Below are 14,629 nucleotides of genomic sequence, written 5' to 3'. Positions count from 1 at the left end.
GTTGGTGCGGAAGGATTGCAGATTGAAGAAACAAAAAACCTACATTGTTGAACTGTATTTAATTTGATGGAGGTGAGGAGGCACTACTGAAAAGACACAACAAATTGTGAAACGGTACGTTGTAGTATCCATCGATATCGAAAAATTAATATAGAGAAGGGACGTTGGACCTTTCAATTTTAAGTGCCACGTAGGATTTGAGGCTGAGTTAGCCAAACAGGAGATTGTCCACATCAGCATTGAACGGCTACAAGTCCATCATCTTTAATATAATAGATGTCTACAATCTCCAATAGGTTCGACTTCACGCAATCTTATAACAAGAAATCACTTGTAGTCTTTTATAAGTAGAAATGCATCGAACAAGCATGACCGGAGCTAAACCTGTTTAATCACCTACCACCATTCAGGTGAACCATTACAGAATCCTATCGAGTATCGTAGCATGGTTGTGCTCTCCAATATTTAACATTGAGTCGGCCCGATATTTCATTTGCTGTAAATAAAATTCACCACGCACTGAATTGCCGTCAGGAGGCGGGGGGGGGGGGGGATATCACTTCCCAATAGTTTTTCTCTTATATGAATAAAATCAAAGTTACCTATCTTGTACAAGCTCCAAGGTGACGTGACGTGACTGTGCACTTGCATGATGTCATACAGATGGGAGGCAAAACAGTTGGGTGCTATAAATAGATAATAACACCGGGATCCACTAGTATAGTTTTTGTGGGTCCCAGATTGTGGGTCCCAACAAATTAATGGTCTGGATTAGCTCATAAAGTGGCCCTAATTGTACTCTTCTTTTGAAAAGAGGAAGGCTAGAATGAAGGGGGCCCTTGCAAAAATGAGATGAAAGGGGCTCCCCCATTGGCTGCACGTCACTCATTTTTGGTGATGTGCAGCCAATGGGAGAGCCCTCTCAACTCATTTTTGCAAGCTCTCCCTTCATTCTAGCATTCCTCAAAAATTACTGAAATTCATGCAATAAAATCTCGTAAAAGCCTAACAACAAAATGACGTGACGGTGGCAGAGTCACAGCCGTGGATGATCTCAAGCCTCGCGTAGGGTAGATGAAAAGTTCCGCACTATCTTATTCTGATAATGACACCCCAACTACCCCAATAGGCTCATCAATTACTCTGTGCCCCACCTGTCATGAATTTTCCTCCAACCAACTCTCTCCCTCTCTCTCATTAATTCATATAATACTACATACAAAAACCAAAGATTAAACCCCAAAATCGCAAAATCAGAAAGCAAATTACAAAAATGTCCTCTACACCGGTCCCTCCTTGTTCCGTCCCATGGAAAACCAGGATGTATTCCCGCTTTCTCTCCGCCGTTACGGACCTATGCCTACGGACTAACGGCACCGTAAACCGCCGTCTCCTCAGCTTCCTTGACTTCCGTACCCCATCTAACGGACACCCAGTTAACGGAGTCAGAACTTACGATAGCACCGTTGACCCCTCACGTAACCTCTGGTTCCGCGTCTTCACCCCGACGGAAACCGTCAATAACGACCTTCCTGTTATCGTCTTCTTTCACGGCGGTGGTTTCGCCTTCCTCTCGCCAGACAACAAGGCCTATGACGCCGTTTGCCGGAGAATTGCTCGAAAAATCCCTGCCGTCATAATTTCCGTCAATTACCGTCTCTCACCGGAAAATCGTTACCCATCACCGTATGAAGACGGTGTGGACGTTATCAGGTAACTTAAATTGATCGATTATTGGAAGGCCCTGTTTGTTTGAGATTATGACAAATGACCCCCAAATCGATTACTTGACTCCAAATTACATTAATTTTGAGATTATTAGCCCATATAGTCTAGTATTTTTCAAAAAGTATTTTAATGCACATGCCATAGGATGGTCCAACCATCCTCCCTTGTAAATAGGTTGTGCCCCAAAAATCATTTCTATAGGATCTTCTTAACCCTCCAATCTATAGAGGTTTCCATATTATTCAGTTCATCTGTATATCAGAGGGCTTGGATCATCCTAAGAAAATGACTTATTCACATTGTGGCCCATCCGATGAACGGTTTGGATCATCCTATAGTGTGGACCGTACGGTACATTTTGAAAATTCTGGATAACGCGGGCTTAAGCCATATAAATTCTAGTATTGGGTTTCGCGGGAACCTACCGGTTTATTTGATAAAGAGAAAGATGATAGAATAATAGGCACAAAACCATCCCTAACTTGGAACATGCGCGAGAGCAAGAACCAAGGCTTAAACACTAAGTCTGAGAGATTTAAATGCTCTTAACACTTGTGAATAACATAATCAACTAGTTTAGTAGGAGTACGCGGGACTCTTTGTGAGCATAGTAGGCTAATTTTTCTTGTGAACTCCCTGCTATGATTCATTTGATTCCTCAAGTTCTGGATTCTCTTTTTCATCTTCGGTTTTCAGGTACCTCGACAATTCCCCCGATATTGACGGATTTGCTCCTGCGGCCGACTTGTCTAGGTGCTTTCTCGCCGGAGACAGCGCTGGCGGCAACATTGCGCACCACGTGGCAAGACGGATATACAACACGCCACGGTCTGAGTTTCGGGAGGTACGAGTTATCGGGTTGGTAGCGATACAACCATTTTTCGGCGGGGAGGAACGGACTCCGGCCGAGTTACGACTCGTCGGAGCCCCGTTAGTGTCGGTAGAACGGACGGATTGGCTTTGGAAGGCGTTTTTACCGGTGGGTTCGGACCGGGACCACGAGGCGGCGAATGTCTCGGGGCCGAGATCGCCGGATATATCGGGTTCGGATTTTCCCGCTACTTTGGTTTTCATGGCGGGGTTTGACCCGTTACAAGACTGGCAAAAGCGATATTTTGAATGGCTGAAGAAATCGGGGAAGGAAGCGTATTTGGTGGAGTACCCGAGCACCATGCATGCGTTTTACGTATTTCCGGAATTGCCCGAATCATTGATGCTTATTACGGAGACTAGGGACTTCATCCAAAAGCAATCCAGTAAGGTCAAAGGGTAGAATTGGTATCTCATTCTGAGGCTGTCGATATCATTTAATCTCAGCCGTTCTTGAAAATTAATGGTTATTATTAGTGCAAGGGAGCTCCGATGCGATGGAGCTTAGACCAATCTGAGACCAAATAAACTAGGGATGATTGTTATATTTGGTGATTATTTGTACTATTTCAGGCTATAATCTTGTCTTTAGCAGGGGTGAAACCCAACTCAACTCAACTCAACAAAGCCTTTAACACTCGCACCCCCCCCCCCCCCCCCCCCCCCCCCCAATCCGCCCATGATTATTTGTACTATACCCCCCCCCCCCCCATCCGCCCATGAAAGTGCAAGAATCCTTGCTCATTTAACACTACATCCGGGCGTCGCTGCAACGCGTCGCTAAGAGGGTTACGCCCAAGGTTTTAAATTTCGGTTTCGGCTGACAAAATTCCACTACTCTCGAATACTGTTTTTTTTTTTTTTTTTGTTGGAATTTCAGTGATTTCGATCGAAATTTTGTAAAAGAATAAAAAGTCAATATTTTTTAACAAATTTCACCAAAATTTCTGAAATTTCAACCGAAGTTTTGTACGTTTCGGCAATTTCGGTCATTTCAGTTTCGGTCAAAATTTCAAACCATGGTTACGCCCCAACGAAATTTTGAAAAAGTTATGTAAAAAATCCATAGAAAATAATATCACGTGAAAAAAGTTATGGGGCGGTCGTGGGAAAAAAGTTATGTAAAAATCCATAGAAAATAATATCACATGAAAAAAAAATTAATTTTGAGATCTAGTAGGTTTGCAATTTTCCTTGAAAACATTAAAAAAATTCAATTTTGAAAAACAATTATGGAAAATAAGTTGACCAAACAGCATGTTTGGCAGCAACCATGAAAAAATTTTCATGAAATATTCCCTCTCATTCTCTCAAGTATCTCTTTCACAGTTCACCCTCTCAATTATTTCCATAGGTTGATCTTAACCCTCCGATCTATTGGACCCATTAACCTGAGGAATAACTTTGATTACAAATAATTTTATGAGCCATAAGAAACAATTTCAAACATTTAGTTCCAAATCTAGTGCAAAAGAGGCCTAAAAGAAGTCTTAATGCACTTTTTAAAACACTAAAATAGGTCTAACTATACTCAATATAGAAGTTTGCAACCAAGAACCAATTAGCAAACATATTATATTTGAGACTTTACAAGGGGAAATGATATTCCCACATGCTTGTTTCAATGAGGGCACTCTATTCTTTACTACGCATGCCTTTATATTGGCTGTTGACAGCAATTTGGGAATTACAAACTTTCTAAAGCATCCAAAAATTCTTATTGAAATCAGAAATAATCTGAACAAATAAAAACACTGGGTTTCATAAAAAGCAATATGGGTTAATTTAACCCTTGTTCTTTGCTTTCTTTGGACTGTACAACTCTCTTTAACCCATTAAAGACAGTGTAACAAAGTGCCAAGCATAGTTACAACATTACACATGATAAATTTCCAGCCAGAATATTGGGAGAACACAAAATGGACTTTTTTCAATGCAAAATCACATACATACAACCTACATTAGCTGCTATTTCAACACATTTGCTTTAGAGGCACATAGGAATTCTTGAAATGTAAAGGCTGATACATATGCACATAGACAAAACAGCTCTATTTCATTTGAATGAAGTATAGATTTCTTTCAAGCTGAAGGTCGCTTGGCATCCAAAACTTCTTTGAGTTTCCTCCCCAATGCAAATGCCAAAGGAGGAGGCACAGCATTACCAATCTGCCTATGCTTGCTCTGAATGTTACCAGAAAAGAAATAGCTATCTAGGAAGCCCTGGAGATGCATACATTTAAGAAGGATTAGGCTACATATTTATGAGCAACTATGCATGCATTTGTAAGATTGTTTGTCATCTGGGATTTTTGCTACAATTATTATGGTAAAGCTAAGGAAAGAATCAAGTTACAAATATGATTAAAATGTCTTCATGTGTGGTTATACATTACAAAATACCTTCGATTTGAGGCTAGAGATTCAAATTAAGCAAAAGTGGGGGCATTAATGATTCCATGTCAATGATAGATTTTCCCTACTCCAGATTTGAAGGCAAATTGAAAACTCGTTACCTTGCTAAGAAAGGGATTTGAACGACAATATTCAGAAAACAATGCTTATTCATGTTGTACGTGAAAATAGAAACTTTTTTCTTAGGGATAAGGATAGCCATAAAAGCATAACTAGAAATACTTGCATGTTTATGGTTTTATACGTAAAAATGTAAATAGACATGGGCTTTTTGAGAAATCAAAAATTTGAGATCATGACAATATTAGTAGTTATGATGATGATGGTAAGATTATTGGCGATGGGATAAGGAAATTTGAGGACATACTTGAGAGCGTGCACACTCACGAACTGTAAGAATCCTGTCCTGCTCAGGGTGAAAGCACATGCCCACCTTTCCCATGGGCTGAGGGTCTGTGATGGAAGTTGGGAAGTTGCCTTCCCAATCCAACCTTCCAAAGAGCCCCTTCCATTGATTGTGCCTCTTGGCTGTGTTTGGTAGGCACCAGGGAATCAAATCAACTCTTTGGCCAGTTGACAGTTTAACCTGTATTCCATAGGCAGCCTCATATCAATTCAAATCATAATACAGCAAGCCCAATAACAAATAACTTTAAGACCATCCATCACCATCCGAACGGATGTAAAGGATTAAATAGGTAAGATAGCTGTACCTTCTCATCCTGGAGGTCATGCCAGTCAGCACCTGGACGCTTCGGAATCTTCTGGCATCGGATGTAATTTAATTCATTCATTTCTTTTGATATGTGATCAACTAAGGTCAACATGGTCCCTCGAATTTGCTTTTGAAACCAGGACACCGGTTCATTTTCATACTGTATGACAAACAAAAGCATGGAGCCCTTGTAAGAACCAAGGATTTAAATGTCAGCTTTGCTGTCGGTTTTGGCCACCTCGGTGGAAATTTCGGCTGAAATCATGTAAAACCTTTATAAAATTTCATTTTTTTAAAAAAACATTTCACAAATTTTTCGTAATTTTGGTGGAAATCTTTCATTTCAGGGGTAATTTTTAAAACTTCGATGGAAATCTCAAACATTTTGGTGGAAATTTTGTAAATAAGGGTGAAGAAATAATTTCAGCAAAATTTAGGGATTTCGTATTTTTCCAATTCAATGTACTTTCAGCTTTGGAGGGTGGGTTTTGGCCCAAAACGACACCGAAACATTTCAGCTGAAATTTCAGATTTCGGCCAAAACTTAAAACTATGGTAAGAACAGAGGAAATGGAACAAAGAAATAAAGGGTATTTAGAAATTTATCGATCAAGAAGAATCTCACATCAATATTTTCTTCGGATGCTCCATTTTCAACCTCTGGGAGATCTCCAATTGTATCCCTTACTGTTATAGAACGGAAAGGAGCCCCTCCAGCAGTACTTCTTACGGCAGCATAGTGGATGTTTCCTGGGAGTGTGATTTTTAGCTCTGGACCAGCAAAAACGTGCATTGGCTCGGGCCACTCAGGAAGCACCTCTTCTGGAGAAGCTGCCCATATGAAAGCTCGTTTTCGAGACTGAGAAACACCATAAGCTCCTGCTTCCAAAATACCAAACCTCACCTAAAACAAAGCACACAGATATGCGAGCTTAAATAACTGATTTTTTCAGAACGAAATTTCAAAAAATCCAGTCTCAGGGTTATGAAAAAGATCAACACCTGATAACCCATTTCAAGAAGAGAAGCAAGAGTTAAACGGAATGTCTGTCCTTTGTTGAAGGATACAAAATTCCGCACATTCTCTAAAAGAAAGAACCTTGGCCGAAAATAATCAGCAAAAGACAAAAATGCCAGGATCATCTCACACTGGACCTTGCTCCAAGTGCTTTGACTAAACCGGTTCATACCAGAGAAGCCCTGCGAAAAAATATAGGCCTTCAACAAAATTATAATGATTTCCTCAAAATTAAGTTATTAGTGATGGTGCTCAGCTTGTGAGAACCTCGAACCAAAATAATGAGTTAAGGTTACACAATAAAAGTATTATTAGACCTGACATGGAGGCCCTCCATTGATGAAATCAACTTGACCCGGAATTGGTAGGTTACTGATCTTCTCGTCACCAAGCAATGCAGCAAACTCAGCAGCCTCAGGAGTTGAGATACACTCATCTGCATCCCCGCACTTCTCCATTATAGCCCTGCATTTCAATCCATTTATAGGTAAAACCAAGTATAAAAATAAAGCTAACAGAGAGAGAGAGAGAGTAGAGCAATTAAGCACAGATAATAGAAGAATCAAATGGAAGTAAGGGAAAAAAGACAAGACCATCTACTCTTCATTCCATCAGGGCCAAAATATACTAAATAAAAATCCAAAACAAGTGCATCCATTCCTATGCAACATGAAATACAAAATAAAACAGCACTCACCTCAGAATTACATTGCAATTATCAACAAACAGCAGTGCCTCTGAATGATTGAGGTTAAAGGCGTCTCCTGCAGGCTGTTCATATTCAATTGCCCATTTGGTAAATGAAGCCCCTGAGAGTATATATCAGCAGATGATTAATCACCATGAATGAAAAATCCAAAAAAATAAAAAATAAACAAACAAAATAAACACAGCTTAAGCTGAAAGACGATGAACCAAGAAGAAACTCATCACCAGATTTTTGTAATCCGTCTGAGAGGCCACCACAACCAGCAAAAATATCTAGAGTAGCCAAGGAGTTCTGTTGAGGTGCATTTTCAGGTTGGTTGGGGTAATCAAAAGTATCATCGTCAACTTTGCTCTTTCCCTTTTTCTTTCTTGCTTCCTTATCATCAACCACCATTCTTGTAGAACACCTTAGCCTGATGTTAGCAGGCAACTGTTCACAAAAAACAACTTGGTTAGTTACCTGAAAAAATGTTAAATCCATAAAAAAAGTACACTTAGGTTAGGTGTATATAAAAGCCATACAACTTGACTGGACTCAACCTAACTCAGCAAGGAGTCAGCCTAACCAACATCACAAGAATTGGCCTTGTTGACTTTCCTAGAGAGAAGGAGGAACAAGGTGCCAAAGATAATGTACCAGTTTGAGGGATCCCTTGGCAGGATCATAGATATGTTCACAAAAGAAGACGTGATCGACGATCTCGGGGCCATCCAAAGTTCGAAGATCTTGCCTCTTCCCAACTGCACATTTCCCTTCTATTGTCTCCACTGGCATGCTAAGTATTTCTTCAGTGTAATAGACCTAGGATTCCCACATAAGAGAATTTTAGAATAAAAGGCAAAGAAAGAAGTTTAAAGATCAATATATAGAAGTTTCCAGAATAACATTAACAATAGATGAAGTTGGGCAGACTTATAATCATGACATGCTAAACAATTTATAACTGGATGCAAAACCAATCAAATAATTGATAAAGCATAAATACGAAAGATTCTCAGAAGTCTTACTTCTCGGATATCCGAACAGTATGCCTTTTCAGAGGAAATGTCCTCAGGCCTGTAAAATTTCCTAACTTTGACTTGTGTATGTTTAGGATCAGCTTGTTTAGAGCCTTTGGGCACTTCAATTTCTAGCAATTGACACACTACATAAGCCCTCAGTCCCACATTTCTCCCAGCCTTGAAAGTTGCAGTGTCATCTGTTTCCACTGCAAAGTGTTGAGGGCTCATATAAACAAAATCATGAACACGGTACTCAGTTCTCTTGTAGATAAAACTTGTCTTTGAAGAATCTATTTTAAACTCCTCTCCCTGGGATTGTTCCATTTGGCAAGAGTAACAAACACCAGTTCCAAGACCCATTGTTTCACAAGGAAGAGAAATAAAAGCACCTCTTTCAGGCCAATACAAGCTTTTACAGTAGTACTCCATTGGCAATCCTTTCTTTTGCCTCTCCTCTGCTTTCGCCCTGTCAATTTTATCAGCGTTAGCATTCTCCTTCCTATGCTCATATCCCCAGGGCATCAACCGGATATCCACAACGACAGTGTCTTTAACATCGCCTAATTCAAAATCCGTACACTCATTCGTTAAGAAAACCTCCCTTTCATTTGCCGCATTCCCAATAACAGTTTGAGACCCCCTCTGCATCACTCTACCATGAATCATTTTCCCACCATCCGAATTTTCAAACATGTGCTCAACAAAGACTATAACCGGCATGTCGTCTGACTCATCAGATTCCATCAATACAGCTCCACCCACAGTAATTATGTTCCCTCGAACATTCGCACTTTTGTATAGAGGCTCGCCTGAGCACATTTTCCCAACTGAATCCCCGCCCCATGTTATCTCTTTTCTAGAATACTTGGATTTATGTACTTCGGTACTTGAATGGGGTTTTGGACTAATCTCTTGAAGTAATACATTGTCATCTTCCCCTCCCTCCTCATTCTCTTCAGGCTCTTCCTCGGCCTCTTCTTCCTCTTTCAATTCGTTGCCTTCTCCCTCCTTTGCATCCTCTGGCAAGTAATTCGAATAGTATTCTCCCCAAATTCTATTGATCAGCCTCGTCGTGGTGGCCTGCATTGCCTTTCTCTTTGTCACAGGTGTCATCGCTGCCCTAGGATTCAAGTTTGCTTCCTTTGCCACCATATCCTTCTTCTTCATAACCAATTTAGTATGGTGTCTCTCCTCCATTTTATCAGAAAGACCAGTGACAAAAGAACACTTCCTGATTGACTCATCTGGATATTCAGCAAACTGTTGAAGAATTATCTGTCCATGAACCACCACATATCTCTCCACAGCAGCTGGATTTGAAGAAATATAAGCCAAATTATCCTTATCAAACTCTGACACTTTCTTGATGACATCCGCAAAAGAGAGTCTGGATGCTCGGCTCTGTTCCTTCAACAAAATGATAATGCTTATTGCAAGCCTCGCAGTTTTCAACACAGTTTCGTACCACGGAGCATATTGCTTTGATGGCTTGCCAAGCCTGTACCTGAAGGTTTAGAAGAAACAAAAAATTACATGCCAATTTCTTGAGTACCCAATGAAAACCTATGTCACAAAAATATGGAGATTTTATTGCAATATTTTGGTAAAACAACAAAATCCCAAAATAATCCCGAGAATTTAAAAAATATTGCAATATTTTCATTTAATGTGATAATATCATGATAATACCACAATATTTTTTATTTTTATCATTTTCCCGATATAAACCCAAATATATATATATATATATATATATATATATATATATATATATATATATATATATATATATATATATTTATCCCTAGATTTTCCCTTGCTGAGAAATTCCCGAGAACGATATTTGTGACATAGGTGAAAACACATAAAAATTCAAAAAGAACTAATCTGAGAAAGAGCAAAACACTCCTACAAGGAAACAAATCAAAGCTACTACAAAGTACAAACTCATAATAGAAGGAGAAGGGAAATACCAGGCCATGTCTGTTCGGATTGATATAAAGACCATCGATGACCCAAACTCGATCATCCACTCCTTGATTGCGCTTAAATAGATAGGAATGCCATCTGCATCTGCTTCTGAAGCACTTGAAGATTGTACTGGATCAATACAGAAACCACTTCCATCGTCTTCTGTCATAGTCCCCGACCCAAAGATTGTTACATCAACTTCAGCACACGGTTTCATTGGAATGAGCTCTAAAGAAATCAACCTCGAGTCCGAATTATAAAGAGACCAGTTGTGAAGCATGCTCCGAGGAAGCTCATCGGGATAACATATATCGTTGTCATTATCAAAAAAGATATACTCATCCATTTCTTCGACAGATGACTTGTAATATGCCGGTAGAGGATAGTCATTTGCAATTTCATCTTCCTTGATTTTTATATAGAACTTGTTTGACCCAGTCGGAGGACGTCGAGTTTTCTTTTGTTTCATTGATTTCCACATCTCCTCCTCTTGCAATAGCCGTGCCAACTTCGCATCCTCGTCCTCATCAACTGTGCTAGAAGAACCAGAACAATCCAATTTTGTTTCGTCCTTAATTTTCAAGGTCCCACCTGGGACCGTTGGCACCAACTTGTTAAATTCATTCCTCTTCCTACACTCGTCTCTTAGGGCAACAAGTACAGGCAATCCAGCAAAAATCTGATCATTTGTTTTTGAGGTCTCATCCAAACCCGTCAGTTGGTTATATATGAACTCACCCAATGACACAACAAAATCCTTGCTAGGTGCTCCACCACCAAAGTTTTTATTTCCACTCATTGAACGAACAACTCCGGCGAGCAATTCATCAAGACTAAGGCCAGGGTTTCCACCATAAGATTTTGACAATTTCTTGAAAACTTCAACACATATGCGTGCCTTTTCAAAGAAGTGCTCAAAAAAATTCTTGTAACTACTTGCGGGTTTAATGCAATCATAATCTGCAATATCGGTAGAAACCCAAACTACTGGGGACCCTTCTTCATAGCCAGAGATTGACCAAGACTCTATTCGCCCAAAACCATCACATCTGACTCCCTTTTCTTTATCTGCACTTTGATTCAAAGGCATAATAACAGCACTAATGTACAAATCATTAGCTTCGGACATTTCAAAAGGCTTAGGAACTCCATCAATGTCATGAAAGATGAAATCCACAAGTTCTCTGGCTGGTCTGGGATCGTCTTGTCCGGATGTCAAACGGACAGCAATGCTCTCCTCTTCTACAATGCGATCGGGTTTAATTTCAACCATGGACGATTTTTCAGATAAACAGGCAGTTTTTTCCTTGAAATGTAAAGGGGAAGCAGCTCGTCTTGGCATTTTACGAGAAGCTATGGGCTCTCCATCGGAACCACTTCGCTTCTTGTCCTTTGGGTCTGTTGCCGGTGGCTCATTGGTGTCCATTTTCACATCATCTGCAGCAGGGTTTGGCTTCAGGGGAGGTCGGGGAGGTCTGCCTTTGCCCATGCGCTTTGTGCCTAACGCAAGAAATTAAAATGAAAATCAAGAGAAAATTAAGCATGGAACTAATACACAAACTAGATAGAAACCAAGTGGGTACCAACCCTAGAGAATCAAAGAACCAAGACAAGGACAATGAAGGATCAAAAGAGATTAGCATGAAGGTCAATAGAAAATCCAGCCCAGAACTAATAGGAAAAACTAGCTAGAAACCAAGTGGGTACCAACGCTAGAGAATCGAAGAACCAAGACAAGAAAAGAACAATGACTTAAAAAAGCAAGATCAAAGGAGATTAACATGAAATCAAGAGAAAATCCAGCCTGGAACTAATACAAAAACTAGCGAGAAATCAAGTAGGTATCAACTCTAGAGAATTGAAGAAACAAGACAAGAAAGGAACAATGACTGAAAAACGAAATATCAAAAGAGATTAACATGAAAATCAAGAGAAATCCAGCCTAGAACTAATACAAAAAACTAGCTAGAAACCAAGTGGGTATTGATGCTAGAGAATTGAAGAACCAAGACAAGAAAAGATCAATGACTGAAAAACGAAAGATCAAAAGTTAGAAGACCAAAGTAGAACAAGAACATCAGTCAAAACAAGAAGCATCAAAAGAAAGATATTAACAAAATACTCAAGAAAAGGAAAATACATAATGTAAGAAAGGAGATGGACAAGCAAAACCCGGAAAACTTAGAAAAAACACAGATAATAAACAAGAAAAAAGAAACTTGCTGGAAAACCTGCACCAGAACTTGACTAGCTGAAGAACCCAAATCAAAATTACTACAAAACATGTACAGAAAAAAAAAATCGAACGAGAGTAACAGCAGGAAAACAAACAAAGATAAAATGACAAAATGATATAGCGGCTGGAATTGAACATAGTGTCTGAAAATAAATATTAACATCAAGAACAAGCTCAATCATATCTATGAAAATGACCATAAACAAATGCCAGAGCAAAACAGCAGGAAAACAAACAAAAGATAAAATAAAGAAAATAAATTTTAGCATCAAGAAGAAGCCGAACAATATATATGAAAAATGAATAGAACCAAATGAAAGAATGAGCACAGAACACAATGAGGAATATAAGAAAACAAGAAAATGAACAAAAAGAACATGGACTCCGATAAACAAAAAAAGAAAAAGAAACACGTGAATACTGACTCAGCGACGGAGAATAAGCCATACAGGTACAGAGAACCTGCATAAAAACCCTAATATGCACGGGCAAATGAAGTAGAAAAAAGAAAAACAGAGCAAGGAATACATTGAAGAACAAGAAAAGAAAAATCGGAATGCGGCCACAAAAAATCCACAAAATGGAACAATGAAATGAAAACTTGAGAAGATTTATTGAAAACCCTATTGCAGATTTACTTAGATGTGGGAAAATCCATTGAAAACCCTAATTTCCAAGCAAAAGAAATCAGAAACTAGGGCAGAAAAAATGCCTAATAAAAAAGAATATGCATAAAAAGATATTAGAACAAAAAAATCTGAAAATAGGGCAATAGAATGCCTAATAAAAAAGAAGATGCTAAAATGAGATTAGAGCAGAAAATTAGGGCAAGAAAAATGCCTAATCAATAAGAAATTGGTAAAAAGAGATTAGAGCAAAAAATGTACCTGAAAATTAAAAGAATCCAAGCAGAAACCCTAAAGAACACCCGAAATTAGGGTTTCAAAGAAGAAAACAAGAATTGAGAGGAGAAAATTTATAGGGAGAGAATAAAAGAATGTTGAGTTGAAGCAGAGCTGAAAATGCAAATTAGGGCTTCTAAAAAGTTATATGAAAATAAGTGTTAATGAATTCTAAAAACGGTGTTTTGTGATTTGTTACTTATAAGAGCGAGAGAAAGAGAAAAGGGCGTTCATTATCAAAAAAGTAAATGAAATTTAGGAAGAAAACTAAGAGGAGGTACTACTACCTGAAGGGACTGGACCGTTTGATTTTGCAGGAATTGGATTTAAATCCAAGACCGCTGCAGAGCCCATTTTTGGTTGTTATTTAGAAAAAATAAAGGGATTGAGAACAGAGTGTGAGATCGAGCTAAAGAAACCCTAGAATTTGGAGGGAATCTACAAAACCCTAAGTATTGAGGGAGGCGCTCTGAGAATAGAATGAGTTGAGTTTGTCAGAACAAATTTTGGAACGCTTTGTAAGGGTTTTTGTGGTGTTTTTTCAGGGGGAAAAATGGCGGGAAGGAGTTCTTTTTTTGTTTTTGAATTCGCGGCACCGCCAAAAAAAAGCCCTAAACTTTTTTTGGTGGGGGGTTTGAATTTTGGCAGGATTCTGTTTTTGGGATCGCCTCTCTTCACTACATTCGTCTTGCTCGAGGTGGAAAAAAACTTGAAATGACAATAATACCCTTTCTTTGCTTTGTACACAAGATGGGGTTTTTGGTCATTACACTGGAGTCCGATCCCCCGACATGCCAAAAATTTGTGTGGTGATCAGATGATTCTAACCATTCGATCAAAAGCCGAATGGCTATAAAGAAATAATTCATCGGGAACCTACATTTAACATGAAAAAAGTTCACTGATCAAACGGTTGAGATTGTCCGATAAGTCTAACATCAATAGTACGTTATGGCGTGAATGATGAGGCCACCGTATAGATAAAACTAGTAATCTTGGCCATGCTATGCATAGATGTAAAATAATGGCCCCACCCCGATAAAACATGAGTTTTAAAATGGTGA

At 39.0% G+C, this 14,629-nt stretch overlaps 2 protein-coding genes across 2 annotated transcripts; one reads left to right on the top strand and one right to left on the bottom strand.

Annotated features, from left to right (window-relative positions):
- Positions 1-1,211: 1,211 nt before the first annotated feature.
- LOC143857835 (putative carboxylesterase 18) lies at positions 1,212-3,211 on the top strand. Its single transcript, XM_077368352.1, has 2 exons — positions 1,212-1,713; positions 2,425-3,211. The coding sequence occupies exons 1-2, from the start codon at positions 1,274-1,276 to the stop codon at positions 2,999-3,001; spliced, it is 1,017 nt and encodes a 338-aa protein (XP_077224467.1). The 5' UTR covers positions 1,212-1,273; the 3' UTR covers positions 3,002-3,211.
- A 1,291-nt stretch (positions 3,212-4,502) lies between these two features.
- On the bottom strand, positions 4,503-14,227 carry LOC143857761 (DNA (cytosine-5)-methyltransferase 1A-like). The gene is made up of 12 exons (XM_077368227.1): positions 13,853-14,227; positions 10,430-11,927; positions 8,463-9,960; positions 8,092-8,256; positions 7,680-7,884; positions 7,444-7,555; positions 7,064-7,211; positions 6,731-6,928; positions 6,354-6,632; positions 5,727-5,888; positions 5,381-5,599; positions 4,503-4,821 (listed from the first exon to the last, which is right to left on the bottom strand). The coding sequence occupies exons 1-12, from the start codon at positions 13,917-13,919 to the stop codon at positions 4,681-4,683; spliced, it is 4,692 nt and encodes a 1,563-aa protein (XP_077224342.1). The 5' UTR covers positions 13,920-14,227; the 3' UTR covers positions 4,503-4,680.
- Positions 14,228-14,629: the final 402 nt, after the last annotated feature.

The sequence above is a fragment of the Tasmannia lanceolata genome, unplaced genomic scaffold (genome assembly GCF_043159265.1).
Source record: "Tasmannia lanceolata isolate RefF3 unplaced genomic scaffold, GAP_Taslan_0.1 ptg000025l, whole genome shotgun sequence".
NCBI lineage: Eukaryota > Viridiplantae > Streptophyta > Magnoliopsida > Canellales > Winteraceae > Tasmannia > Tasmannia lanceolata.
The sequence above is the reverse complement of the archived record's forward strand: the minus strand, read 5'-3'. Positions and strand labels throughout refer to the sequence as shown.